Raw genomic sequence first — 15,157 nt, 5'->3', positions numbered from 1 at the left:
AACAGTGAAAGTAAGTGTGCACCAACACTACACTGACATGTAGGCACACAAACCCCCCCCCCCCCCCCCATCACCCTCCCCCTCCCAGTCACAGTGTCACCGATTGCAGTGATCATTTATTTACTGATCACTGCATTTAGTTGTGAGTTGTGACAGTAAAAACTGTCAGGGCAGTTAGTGTTAGGTCCAGTGTAGCCCCCCTACCCCCCCCCCCATAAAGGTTTAACCCCCTGATTGCCCCTAGAGTTAACCCTTTCACCCCCTTTTGCCAGTGTCACTAAGCAATCGTTTTTCTGATCGCTGCATCAGGGCACCCACCATTTATTACCCAATAAAGGTTTAACCCCCTGATCACCCGGCGGGTGATATCAATTAGGTTTTAGCGTCGCCCCAGGCAGCGCTAGGTTAGTGCCAGTACCGCTAACACCCACGCACAAAGCATAAACCTCCCGTAGTGGTATAGAATCTGAACAGATCAATATCTGATCTGATGAGATCTATACTAGCGTCCCCAACAGTTTAGGGTTCCAAAAAAATGCATTGTTAGCGGGATCAGCCCAGATACCTGCTAGCACCTGCGTTTTGCCCCTCCGCCCAGCCCACCCAAGTGCAGTATCGATCGATCACTGTCACTTACAAAACACTAAACACATAACTGCAGCGTTCGCAGAGTCAGGCCTGATCCCTGCGATCGCTAACAGTTTTTTTTGGTAGGGTTTTATATTTAAATCCGGAAGGCAGTGCTTGGTTTTCGGGGTCCTGTACGTGGCTAGGCTCCCAAAAAGTCCCCCACATGTGGTATCCCGTACTCGGGAGAAGCAGCAGAATGTATTTTGGGGTGTAATTTCACTAATGCCCTTAGAATGTGTGAGCAATATATAATTTAGTGACAACTTTGTGCAAAAAAAAAAAAATTGTAATATTCCTGCAACTTGTGGCAAAATATAAAATATTTCATGGACTCAACATGCCTCTCAGTAAATAGCTTGGGGTGTCTACTTTTCAAAATGGGGTCATTTGGGGGGGGGGGGGGGTGCTATTTTATGGCCTTCGAAACTGATAGGTAGTGAGGAGTGAAATCAAAAATTTGTACCCTTAGAAATCCTGAAGGCAGTGATTGGTTTTCGGGGTGCCGTACGCAGCTAGGCTCCCAAAAAGCCCCACATATGTGGTATCCCCGTACTTAGGAGAAGCAGCGGAATATATTTTGGGGTGAAATTCCACATACAACTATGGCATGTGTGAGCAATATATCATTTAGTGACAACTTTTTGTAAACTTTTTTTTTTGAGTCATTATTCAATCACTTGGGACAAAAACAAAAAAATATATATATATTCATTGGGCTCAACATGCCCCTCAGCAATTTCCTTGGGGTGTCTACTTTCCAAAATGGGGTCATTTGGGGGGGGGGGGGATTGTACTGCCCTGCCATTTTAGCACCTCACGAAATGAGATAGGCAGTCATAAATTAAAAGCTGTGTAAATTCCAGAAAATGTACTCCAAACTGTACTACAGTTTGTAGACGCTATAACTTTTGCGCAAACTAATAAATATACGCTTATTGACATTTTTTTTTACTAAAGACATGTGGCTGAATAAATTTTGCCCTAAATGTATGACTAAAATTGAGTTTATTCGATTTTTCTTATAACAAAAAGTAGAAAATATCTTTTTTTTCCCTCAAAATTTTCGGTCTTTTTCCATTTATATCACAAAAAATAAAAAAATCGCAGAGGCAATCAAATACCATCAAAAGAAAGCTCTATTTGTGGGAAGAAAAGAACGCAAATTTCATTTGGGTACAACATTGCATGACCGTGCAATTACCACTTAAAGCAGTGCGAAATTGTAAAAAGACCTCTGGTCCTTAGGCTGACAATTGGTTCAGGGCTGAAGTGGTTAAATATAGGGCTGAAACGATTAATCGACATCATCGATAATAATCGATAATGAAAATCGTTGTCAACGATTTTCATTATCGATTAGTCGGTCCGCACCATGCGATCCGCGGAGCGGTCCGTGGCTGCGGCCTTAGGAAAGGCCGCGGCTTCGGCCTTAGGAAAGGCCGCGGCTTCGGCCTAAGGAAAGGCCGCGGCTTCGGCCTAAGGAAAGGCCGCGGCTTCGGCCTAAGGAAAGGCCGCGGCTTCGGCCTAAGGAAAGGCCGCGGCTTCGGCCTAGCTCCGGAGCTGGCGGCCATCTTGGCACACCCGGCGACGGTGTTGTATTGTAACCCCCGTCACTTCCAGTGCGGCTCCGTTGTAGTGTCATATTTTGCTGCCTATCACAGAATGCTACGGAAGTGACGTTGCCGCCAGAAATTGCGCACTGCGCATAGCGTTCCAAACACTCGCGCCGTGCGTTCCAACATAGTTTCGGCAATACTGTTCAGCGAAACCATCACATAATGTTATGGAAGTGACGTTACAGACAACGCAAACACTGGGCCGTGCGTTACAACACTAATACTTCCCTTGTTACCTAGTATCATTATTTACCAACCGTGCTGAGCTACGTGCCGTGTTAGGTTCTGCATTGCTGGGACTTGTAGTGCCTATCCTGAGCTACATGCTTCAATGTTCAGTGTCCTCATCCTTATCCCTGTGCTTCAATGTTCAGTGTCCTCATCCTTATCCCTGTGCTTCAATGTTCAGTGTCCTCATCCTTATCCCTGTGCTTCAATGTTCAGTGTCCTCATCCTTATCCCTGTGCTTCAATGTTCAGTGTCCTCATCCTTATCCCTGTGCTTCAATGTTCAGTGTCCTCATCCTTATCCCTGTGCTTCAATGTTCAGTGTCCTCATCCCTATCCCCATGCTTCAATGTTCAGTTTTCCTCATCCTTATCCCCCTGCTTCAATGTTCAGTGTCCTCATCCTTATCCCTCCTTATCCCTGTGCTTCAATGTTCAGTGTCCCCATCCCTATCCCCGAGCTTCAATGTTCAGTGTCCTCAGCGAAGCAGGGGATAAGGATGAGGACACTGAACATTGAAGCAGGTAGCTCAGGATAGGCACTACAAGTCCCAGCAATGCAGAACCTAACACGGCACGTAGCTCAGCATGGTTGGTAAATAATGATACTAGGTAACAAGGGAAGTATTAGTGCTGTAACGCATGGCCCAGTGTTTGTGTTGTCTGTAACGTCACTTCCGTAACATTATGTGATGGTTTCGCTGAACCGTATTGCCGAAACTATGTTGGAACGCACGGCGCGAGTGTTTGGAATGCTATGTACATGTGCAGTACGCAATTTCTGGCGGCAACGTCACTTCCGTAGCATTCTGTGATAGGCAACAAATATGACACTACACCGTCACTGAAACAGCTGACCGCGGCCTTTACCGCGCATGCGCCACTTCAATGCTATTAACAGCGCATGCGCAGGATTATTTCTTTAGCGGCAGAGAAAAAGTATGGACTGAAGCGGGCGGAGAATTGCGGGCGGGCGAAGTTGGACAGATAACAGAAAAAAGGGCGTTTGCGCTATGGATAAGCTGCAAAAGAACGGTGGATATAAGAGGGCTGCCACTACCCCAGGCTGGCAACAAAAAGTTGGAACAGTATACCAATGTTATAAATACAGGTAGTAAAAGCGCTCTACTCTGATGTTTTATAACCCCAGGAAATGTAAAATATACAAAAATTAAAATGAAATTAGTGGGTGTGTTTTTGTAAAATCTGTGCAAAGTGCAATGTGCAAATCTTGTTAGAGGACTAATATTTGCAATATTGTATCTGCACAATTTAAATTCAATTGTGACAAGCGTTCTCTCATATATATATTTTTAATAGTATTGGCTTTTTTATTTAGTCATTGTGTACTCCGAGATATATATTCATCACGTGGTATAATTTGTAGATCAACATTTGATAATTGATTCATTTTTACATTGTGCGTTTTTTTTTTTTTAAATATGATTTTATCCGATTAATCGAAAAAATAATCGGCCGATTAATCGATTATGGAAATAATCGTTAGTTGCAGCCCTAGTTAAATAAAAAGTTTTTTTGGCCTGATCCTTCATATTTTCAACACTAATGCCAAAACGTCACAATTTCTGCCAGGGTATGCAAATTTTTGAGCACAACTGCATAAATATATATATATATATATATATATTATACACGCAGGGGTGTAGACTTGACACATTGTATCACATGTATGTGATTTTACTGGACTTTTATGCATTATTTTGAAAGGAATAAAAACTTTTGGGAAATTGGGGGGATTGGGAATGAAAATAAAAAATACAAAATAAGAGAACCTTCACATAAAAGACCTCAAGGAAAAGTGTGGGTTCAATTGGACTTTTTAGGCATAAAGGACAGTTGTGGAGACAACAGACATGTTCAAAAAATATATATATCTCTGTTTATTATCAAAAATAAATATATATATATATATATATATATATATAGTGAACAATCAAAATTTAAAAGAAAAACAAGAAATTTTTCTCCTTATAAATACAACATTAAGTCCCATTTGATATCCTATCAAGGTAAATATAATCCAGTCAGAATTTACAGATAAAACTAACAGTTGTACATATATAAAATAGAGGATATCAAATATATAGTCGAAACTTAAGTATGTTCTGGTGCTCTACATGTTTCGCGTTTATTGGATAACGCTTCTTCAGGAGCTTATAGCAATGTTCTACAATATAAAGAGAAAACAAGGGGAAAAACATGTTATATATGCAGTACAACACTAAAAACCAAACAAATTATATATATCTAGATAAAACATTACATATTCAGTTATACCATCTAGCAAGGTGCTACAGTGTTCTATAGGAAGGGAGGGGGATAAAAAAAAAAAAAAAAAACACACTCATGAGAGGAACACAGTGTGGGAACGGATATAACATTCTTATTTTGTATCTTCTACTATTCGTATGCATTTACTTACATTTCTTCGTGGGTATGTCCCAGGAGGGGAACAAAGCCACAGAAGGAAACAGGAAGGTTGACGAAATTAGAAAAAAGCTATTTTTCCAAAAAGGTTAAAAGTAAAAGTGTAGATTTAGGTTGGTGGGACCACTTCACATTGTATTGAGCCCTAGGGCTTCAACTGTAAGATTTAGGTAGATATTTGTGATATGTTCTAGCCGAAGGGCGTGTAGTGGTAGATAATCTGGTATCCCGTGCACTGCGTGAAAGCATAATAAAAATGTTTTAGAATTATTAATAGAAGATGTGTGTAGAGAAAGTGTATATAGTAAAGAGAATTAGCCTAGTTAGTTTGGTGAAGAGTTAAGTGTTAAAAACAAACATTAGAGGGGAGAAAAAGCCATGATAAGGCATACATTGGAGGTAATCAGAGATAGCAGTGCCAGTGCTTACAAGAGTAATAGCAAGTCAGAAAAAAAAATACAAGGTAATTATTAAAAGAAGAAGGTAAGGTGTGTGTATAAATATACAGGTCCGTTACCTTTAAGTGAAGTGGTCCCTTCCAGTGATTGCAGCAAACCGATTTCCCGCAAAAGTAAAAAAAAAAAAAAAAAAAAAAAAAAAAAACAACTTTGCGGGAAAATCGGTTTTTATTTTTATCCCCCCCCCCCCCCCCCCCATCCTATAGAACACTGTAGCACCTTGATAGATGGTATAACTGAATATGTAATGTTTTATCTAGATATATATAATTTATGTTTGGTTTTTAGTGTTGTACTGCATATATATATATATATATATATATATATATATATATATATATATATATATATATATATATATACATACACACACATATACACATGTTTTCCCCTTGTTTTCTCTTTATATTGTAGAACATTGCTATAAGCTCCTGAAGAAGCGTTATCCAATAAAACGCGAAACATGTAGAGCACCAGAACATACTTAAGTTTCGACTATATATTTGATATCCTCTATTTTATATATGTACAACTGTTAGTTTTTATCTGTAAATTCTGACTGGATTATATTAACCTTGATAGGATATCAAATGGGACTTAATGTGTATTTATAAGGAGAAAAATTCTTGTTTTTCTTTTAAATTTTGATTGTTCACAATATAGATTTATTTATTTTTGATAATAAACAGAGATACCGTATATACTCGAGTATAAGCCGAGATTTTCAGCCTCTTTTTTGAGGCTGAAAGTGCCCCCCTCGGCTTATACTCGAGTCATCGCCGTCTGTCTGCCCGAACAGCGTGTCGAGCAGACAGACAGCGGCCATTCTAACTTTCAAAAGCCGCGCCTCCCTGTCTGTGATAGGCGGAACACAATTTCCCAGCAGTCTGTGTTCCGCCTATCACGGACATCCGCTCATCCTCATACTACGGACGAGGATAAGAGGATGTCCGTGATAGGCGGAACACAGACTGCTGGGAAATTGTGTTCCGCCTATCACAGACAGGGAGGCGCGGCATTTGAACAGGGGAATGGGCGCCGACGAAGAGCGGTGATCCTGGGACGGGACCGGACAGAGGCTCGGCTCGGGACGGGACCGGACGGAGTCTCGGGGACGGGGACGGGACCGGACGGAGGCTCGGGACACAGGTAGGCTGGACACACAAGGCCACACACACACACACACACACACACACACACAGGGATGGATGGACACACACACAGGGATGGACACACACACACACACACACAGGGATGGATGGATGGATGGACACACACAGGGATGGATGGATGGACACACACACACACAGGGATGGACACACACACACACAGGGATGGATGGATGGATGGACACACACACACAGGGATGGACAGGCATATCTCACCCTCGGCTTATACACGAGTCAATATGTTTCCCAGTTTTTTGGGGGTAAATTGGGGGCCTCGGCTTATACTCGGGTCGGCCTATACTCGAGTATATACGGTATATTTTTTTTGAACATGTTGGTTGTCTCCACAACTGTCCTTTATGCCTAAAAAGTCCAATTGAACCCACACTTTTCCTTGAGGTCTTTTATGTGAAGGTTCTCTTATTTGTATTTTTTATTTTCATTCCCAATCCCCCAATTTCCCAAAAGTTTTTATTCCTTCAAAGTGATAACCAGGACGTGGCATTCGAATATCTTGATCTTTTTTTTTAGTGTATCCACAGACACCACCCTGTGATAGATACACACCTCTATTCATTTAAACACTTTTATGCATTATTGTGTCACACAAATTCCACTTTATGGACTTTATTTTGAATTGTGGAGTTGGACACAATCCATTGTCGTAAAAACAAATTGTACTATTTATAGTAAACAGTCATTTTTATGGGTTCATTTTGGCCACAAATCATAGTACCGCACCATTCACATTGCCACTTTAACCACTTGCCAACCAGCCGCTGCAGTTGTACTGTGGCAGAATGGCAAAACAACGTTATGTTACGTCACTTCAACTTTGCCCTGTGGCCACTAAGGGTGCGCCCGCTGCTCGCCTCTGAGTCAACACGCGTGCCCCGGCAGGTGCGATGACCGCCGGGCTCCGCCATCGTTCGGGGCAAACCGAGCTGTGTGTGTGTGTGTAAACACAGTTTCTGGTTCTCGGAGAGGAGAAGAGACTGATTGTGTGTTCATACAAAGAACAGCGATCTGTCATCTCCCTAGACAGTCCCCCTCCCCCCTTCAGTTAGAACACACTGAGGGAAGACACTTAACCCCTTGATCGGCCCCTAGTGTTAACACCTTCCCTGCCAGTGTCATTTACACAATAATCAGTGCATTTTAATAGCACTGATCGCTGTATAAATGCCAATGGTCCCAAAAATTTGTCAAAATTGTCCGATGTGTACGCAATAATGTCGCAGTCATGGAGAGAAGAAAAAACAAATAAAAATTGATATATTATATTTATATATTAATAAAATCTATCCCCATTAGTAGACACTAACTTTTGCACAAACCGATCAATATACGCTTATTGCGATTTTTACCATCAAAATGAGAATACATATCGGCCTAAACTGAGGAAAAACATAGCTTTTTTTAAAAAAAAATTCAATAAATGGGGATATTTGTTATAGCAAAAAAGTACAAAATATTGTTTTTTTTTCTTTTAAAATTGCTGCTTTTTTTGTTTATAGTGCAAAAAATAAAAACCGCAGAGGTGATCAAATACCACAAAAAGAAAGCTCTATTTGTGCGGAAAAAAAGACGTCAATTTTGTTTGGGTGCAATGTCACACGATTGTCAGTTAAGCGACGCAGTGCTGAAACGCTAAAAAAAAATGGCCTGGGTCATCAGCAGCCAAATCTTCCGGGGGCTGAAGCGGTTAATAGTGACATAACACTACGGGGTCTATTCATAAAAGAATTGCTGGACGAATGTCGCCCCACCATCATCAATTCTCACTGTTCCCCATCCCCCCCCCCCATATATATATTTCCTATGATCGTCAGCTCCATTAAGCGCCATCTAGTGGCCCTAACGCAATATTTTCATGAAATACTTCAAAAACTGCTGTATTATGGTCACCAGGTGGAGCCGACGAGCAGAGAAAACACTTGTTACAGGAAAATGCTGCGAGACGGCTGGGCAAACGCTCGTTACATTTGTCCAGCCATTTTTTTTACCCTTCTTATAACCAGAGCGCAATGTAAGGCAGAACCAAATTTGGGGTAGATTTCTTCACAACTTTGAAGTTTTTTTTCTATATAAAAAGGTTTAGAACATTTCTGAGGGAAAGAACTGAGCGAGTCGAAGGATAACTGAACAGAAAAGCATCAGAGAGAGGGCCGTCGCTCACAGTGCGCTTGTTGTGGGAATGCTCAGATGCCGGGTGGATCCAGTGGAGCTCCTCCCACGTATGTCCCAACCGCATGCTGATGACCTCATCATTTCATTAAAACTTTAATGTCCCAGACATCATGCACAGAGAATCCACCGCCTCAACTTCCAGCTGTGACGCCGAGCTTCATCATAGACGAGGGAAGAGCTTCTTCTACAGGCAGTGTCCTTTGTGTATATTGTCCCGAAAAATAAAGCTTTAATGAAATGATGATGTACAAAAGTATAGTTGTCTTTCAGTCTATACCAGTGATGTCCAAACTGCAGCCCGGGGGCCAGATGTGGCCTTTTGCTTCTATCCGGCCACCAGGGCACTATTCCCCCCACTGACACCAATGACGGGGCACTATTCCCCCCCCACTGACACCAATGACGGGGCACTATTCCCCCCCACTGACACCAATGACGGGGCACTATTCCTCCCACTGACACCAATGATGGGACACTATTCGAGGGGGCCGTACATGTACGCATGGAAAAAGTGAGAAGACATTACTTGTTTATAAACTGCTCCAAGCCTTGTCGTCGCTCTTCAATGAACGAATCTTCGAAAATTCCTTCATCTCCTCGAAACGGGAGCTGTCTCTTCAGTGCTTTCCCGGGTAACGGAGGGACCACAATCTATAAAAAACACAAAAACCGTAACGGACACAACGGTTACATTGTGATCTCACTATAGAGGGGGCAAAAACGCTTCCTTCACCGGCCAACCAGATATTGGTACTCATTGCACACACACTTTATGGCCCAACATTGGTGGTCAACTATTGCACTCCTATGAGTGTGTTGGACATTCCATTCCAAAACCATGGCCACCAATATTCAGTGGACCTCCCCCATCCCACATTTGGTGGTTATAACATCCTGAAAAGTGATTTTTTTTCTTTCCTATAAAAAATAAAATAAAAACTCTGCAGAGCAACCCAGATCCTGCTTTTCTCGTGTCCTTCCTTCTGTGCTCCTGGCTCCTCCCTCCTGCTCAGTGCCCCCACACCAAACAGCTTGCTATGGGGGGGGGGGGGGGGGGGGGCACATGAGCCGAGCCACAACTCCCTGTGTCCATTCACACACAAAGCCCTGACCCAGCTCCACCCCCTCTCTCCCCCGATTGGCTAGCTGACAGCAGCAGGAGCCAATGACATCGCTGCCGTGTCTCAGCCAATTAGGAAGGAGATGTAAAGGTAGGAATGAAGGCAGCCCCCACCCCCGCATTCTCTGATGGCTGAGACACTCGCGGACATCGCTGGACAGAGAGGGACCTCAGGTAAGTATGAGGGGGAGGGGCACACAGAAGTCTTTATCTTAAAGTGTTGTAAACCCTTACAAACCACTTTGACCTACATGTAAGCCTAGATTAAGGCTTACCTGTAGGTCCAAGAAAAATCTCTTAAACCTACAGGGTTTAGGAGATATTTGCCAAAACACAGGTACCGCTTCTACATCGCATGCACCATAGACAGAAGTGCACTGAGCGCGCCACTGTCAACGGCGATAGGCCACGAGTGGCGGTTCCCGTGCGCACGCACAGGAGTGACGTCATCACGGCTTCGTCGAATGACAGTGGTGGAGCAGCGAGACCCACCGAGAAGATGGATGCGCCGGACTACAGGGGACAGTGTTGACTTCGCTGGCTCCTGTATCAGGTAAGTGACACACAATGGACTACTATGCGATGCATAGTAGTCCATTATGCTTTACCTTTGCAGGGAATAAAAGAGGAAGTAAACCCATCAGGGTTTACTTCCTCTTTAATGCATAGAATGCACCTTCTGCCTTTACAACCCCTTTAACTCTTCCGAGGAGACGCAAGATTTAGGAGGTTGCCTGTGGGAACTTGTGCCCGTTTGTGAGGTCAGGTACTGAGTTTGGAGGAGAAGACCTGGATCATCAGTGGCCTTCCAATTCATCCCAAGGGTGATTGGTAGGGTTGAGGTCAGGGTTATGTGCAGGACACTCAAGTTGGGTACACCATCCTAAAACCCTGGTCATTAATGTAGTGCTGTCCCCCCTTTGTGGCTTTAACATCCTCCCCCTTTTTTTTGGGAAGACTTTCCACAATATTTCGGAGGGTGTCTGTGGGAACTTGTGCCCATTTGTGAGGTCAGGTACTGACGGAGGACAAGACCTGGGCTCACAACTGACGTTTCAATTCATCCTAAAGGTGATCAGTAGGGCTGAGGCCAGGGTTCTATGCAGGACACTCAAGTTGGGTACACCAAAGACCCTGGTCATTAATATAGCGATGTCCCCCCTTTGTGGCTTTAAAATTCTCCCCCTCTTTTTGAGAAGACTTTCTACAAAATTTTGGGAGTGTTGGTGGAAATTTGTGCCTATTCATTAGGTCCAGGAGTCATGTTGGATAAGAAGACCTGGCTCACATGTTCGGACCCAGAAAAAAAAAAAAAGGCCTGGCTCACCATTGGTGCTCCAATTCATCCCAAAAGGTGTTCAGTAGGGATAAGGTCCGGGCCCTGTTCACTGGAGACCCCTCAACTATGGAACCCCCCCCCCCTCCAGATGATGGAGTTCAGGTGTCTCCAGTGAAGGGTATTGGTAATATGGAAGGATTTTTGCCCAACTCCCTAGATCAGTGATGGCGAACCTTGGCACCCCAGATGTTTTGGAACTACATTTCCCATCGTGCTCAACTACGCTGCAAACTGGTTACACAATGTCTTTATGGAGCTGGCTTTTATACACAAGGTGGGTGGCTCAGTCATGGTGGAACAGAAAAGGGTCTTCACCAAACTGTTACCACAAAGCTTGGAAGAGCACAATTGTCTCCAATGTCTTTGTATGATGGAGGATCACCACCACCCAACATCTTGGATTCTTTCTGTCCTTCTAACAGTGTAGTTGAGCACGAATGGAAAATGTAGCTAAAAAAAAAAAAAAAAAAAAAATTGGGAGTGCCAAGGTTCGCCATTACTGCCCTAGACGGGCTGGAGCAGGACTTTAAAAACGGACCATCAGCCGTGGTTTAAATATAAAAATAAATTGAAATATAATACAATTGGAAGCATAAAGATAAAATCAAACATGATGGGAACAGCATGGAATCGGCTGGTGGAATGGCCCAAGATGACTGTCAGAAGGACAGAAAGCGTCCAAGATGTTGGTTGGTGGTAATCCTCCATCATACAAAGACATTGGAGACAATTGCACTCTTCCAGCCTTTTGGTAACAGTTTAGTGAAGACCCTTTTCTGTTCCACCATGACTGAGCCACCTACCTTGTGTATAAAAGCCAGCTCCATAAAGACATGGTGTGACGGAACTCCAGTGCACAGGCGACGAACATTTTGTGAGGTCAGGTACTGATGTTGGAAGAGAAGACCTGACTCACCATCAGCAATCCAACTCACCCCAAAGGTGTTCGATAGAGTTGAGGTCAGGGCTCCATGCAGGACTTTTGAGTTGGACACCCCATTCTAAAACCCTGGTCCCCTATTGTTGCTATAACATCCTTCACTCTTCTGGGAAGACTTTCCACAAGATTTTTGGAGGGTGTCTGTGGGAATTTGCACCCATTTGTGAGGTCAGGTACTGATGATGGATGAGAAGACCTGAATTATCATCCCAAAGGTGTTCAGTAGGGATGAGGTCACGGCTCTGTGCAGGACACTGGGGTTCCTCCATGGCCTCAACCCTACTGAACACCTATGGGAGGAGAAGACCTGTTCCCAAAAGGTGTTCAGTAGGGTTAAGGGCAGGTAATGATATTGGATGAGAAGACCTTATACCAAAGGCCTTTCAAAAGAAGAGGAGATTACTGAACACATATGAGAGAAGACCTGATCCCAAAGGGATGAGGTCAGGGCTCTGTGCAGGACTCTGGGGTTCCTCCATGGCCTCAACCCCAATGAACACCTATGGAAGGAGAAGACCTGATCCCAAAAAGGTATTCAGTTAGGTTAAGGGCAGGTATGGATGTTGTATAAGAAGACAATATACCAAAGGCCTTACAAAAGGAGAGGAGATCAGGGCTTTATACAGTACAATGAGGTTCCTCCACACCAAACTGGTCACACCGTGTCTTTATTTGCAAAGGAGGGGCAAAGTCATGCTGGAACAGAAAAGGGTCTTCACCAAAAACTGTTACCACAAGGTTGGAATAGCCCAGTTGTCCACAATGCCTTTGTATGATGGAGGATTACCACCACCCAACATTGGAAAATACCTGACCTCATTTGGAGGGGGGGGTCACATACTTTTGGCCATATGGTATACATCGTTCCAGTGGAAACCCTTCATGAACTCAGACCCGAGCTCCATCTTGAACCAGGAAATACACAGGTAGATGGCTGGTCAGTACCTGGTGTCTGCTTTGCTCACCTTACTGTCCCTCTCCAGTTCATTCTTCAACCACTCAAAGTCGCTGTACCGCCTCCGGACAACGGAATCCTTCAGCTTAAAGATTGGCAGGTTTGTCTGGAGAAAGAGAACATCTTCATGTCAGTGCTGATCCCCGACGTTCTATTTACTTACAGTCACATGAAAGTCATGATAGGAATACAAACGAGCGACACACATGAAACGCGTCAGTTGGAAGTCTGATCTATGATGCCTACAAGTTGTACGCAATTTGTAACCATTATTTGTGGCAATTATTCTCAGAAGGCTACAAATGAGGTGACAACCTAGAGGGGGCAACAGCCCCCCCCCCCCTTCAATAAAAAACGTTTATAAAACAAAAGCCCCTTCCCACAAACTGGATGCATAGAAGTAGCCTCACAGAAGGGGGTCCACATACAAGTGTGAGAACCCCGGATCTCCTAATCACTGGGAATCCAGTGTCTGGGTCACCTGACTGCTGTGATAGCTTCTGATTCGCTATCAGTGTCAGTCACCCTGCAGAGCTACATTGTATACATACGGGGTATGAACCCTCCCCCCCCCCCCTATACTTCACCACTGTCACTGTGTGTGCCATGGGTAGCTATGACACCCCCTCATATATGGAGTCCTCCCCAGTACCCCCTCTCTCTGGTCCCCCACCCCTCCGGTCTTCCATCCCCAGTACCCCCCCCCCCTCTCTCTCTGGTCTCCCATCCCCGGTACCCCCCCCCCCCAGTACCTCCTCCTCCCCGGGACCCCCCCCTCACCGGTCTGCCCTCCCCGGTACCCCCCCTCCCCAGGACCCTCTCCTCAGTACCAAAGCCCCCCTGGTCTTCTCCTCCCCCACTCCCTGGTAGCCCCCCTTTAGTATCCCCTCCCCCGGTAAGCCCCCTCCTCACCCACTCTCCTCTGGTTTTCCCTCCCCAGCTCCCTCCGGTCCTCTCCTCCCCCACTCCCCGGTACCCCCGGTCCTCTCCTACCCCACTCCCTGGTACCTCCTCTGGTTTCCCCTCCCCAGTACCCTCTTCCCCCTACTATTCGTTCTCCCCTCCCCCCAGTACCCCACCTCCGGTGTCTCCTCCCGGGTACCCCCCAATCCTCTATGGGGGGTGTCGTACTTCACCGCTGTGTGCCATGGGCAGGTATGACACCCCCGGTACTCACCCTCATGCGGACCTCGTACACGGTGTACCGGGTCCTCCCCACCCCCACCGTCTGAGGGTTGAAGATGTCGATCTCCAGGAAGTTGCTGGGTGGTCCGTAGGCGTCGGTCAGGTCTTGAGGTTTGGAGTTGAGCCGGCGGGTGTCCGCCACCGTGGCGTCCGACATACTGAACCGAGACCCACCGACCGACACACCCGGCCCGGAGAGATCACCGCGCATGCGCACACCAGACCGATCCGCATTATCCGAGAGGAGGGGCATTGCGCATGTGCGAGAGGAGGGGGCGGGGCCCTGAATATACTTTATTTATGGAGGTCTTCAATTCCATTTATACTGTGTTTAGGGATCTTCATTACACTTCTGTATTTATTTTTGTTGGGGGGGGGTGATGAGTGTGTATATAAATATATGTACAGTATGTGACAAAAGTAAGTACACCACTCAGTGACATTTCTTCTCTCTTTTCATGTGACAACACTGAAGAAATGACACTTGTCTACAATGTAAAGTAGTGAGTGTACAGCTTGTATAACAGTGTCAATTTGCTGTCCCCTCAAAATAACTTAACACACAGCCATTAATGTCTAAACCACTGGCAACAAAAGTCAGTACACCCCTAAGGCCCCTTTCACACTGGGGCGGTGCGGGCGTCGGCAGTAAATCGCCGCTATTTTTAGCGGCGCTTTACCGTCGTTTTAGCGGCGGTCTGCGGGCGCTAGCGGGGTGGTTTTAACCCCCGCTAGCGGCCGAAAAAGGGTTAAAACCGCCCGCAAAGCGCCGCTGCAGCGGCGCTTTGCCGGCGGTATTGCCGCGCTGTCCCATTGATTTCAATGGGTAGGAGCGGTTTAGGAGCGGTGAATACACTGCTCCTTCACCGCTCCAAAGATGC

At 45.1% G+C, this 15,157-nt stretch overlaps 1 protein-coding gene across 1 annotated transcript in view; it reads right to left on the bottom strand.

Annotated features, from left to right (window-relative positions):
• The window catches only part of SNX12 (sorting nexin 12), a 17,073-nt gene extending 2,557 nt beyond the window's left edge, over window positions 1-14,516 (bottom strand). The window contains exons 1-3 of the mRNA XM_077474392.1: window positions 14,269-14,516; window positions 13,102-13,197; window positions 9,264-9,388 (exon numbers count right to left, since the gene is read on the bottom strand). Coding sequence (XP_077330518.1) covers window positions 9,264-9,388; window positions 13,102-13,197; window positions 14,269-14,487 — 440 coding nt within the window. The 5' untranslated portion in view covers window positions 14,488-14,516. The remainder of the gene's footprint in view (window positions 1-9,263; window positions 9,389-13,101; window positions 13,198-14,268) is intronic.
• Between the last annotated feature and the right edge of the window lie 641 nt (window positions 14,517-15,157).

The sequence above is a fragment of the Lithobates pipiens genome, unplaced genomic scaffold (genome assembly GCF_037356315.1).
Source record: "Lithobates pipiens isolate NorthernLeopardFrog02 unplaced genomic scaffold, aLitPip1_a1.2 Scaffold_1, whole genome shotgun sequence".
Classification (NCBI taxonomy): Eukaryota; Metazoa; Chordata; class Amphibia; order Anura; family Ranidae; genus Lithobates; species Lithobates pipiens.
The sequence above is the reverse complement of the archived record's forward strand: the minus strand, read 5'-3'. Positions and strand labels throughout refer to the sequence as shown.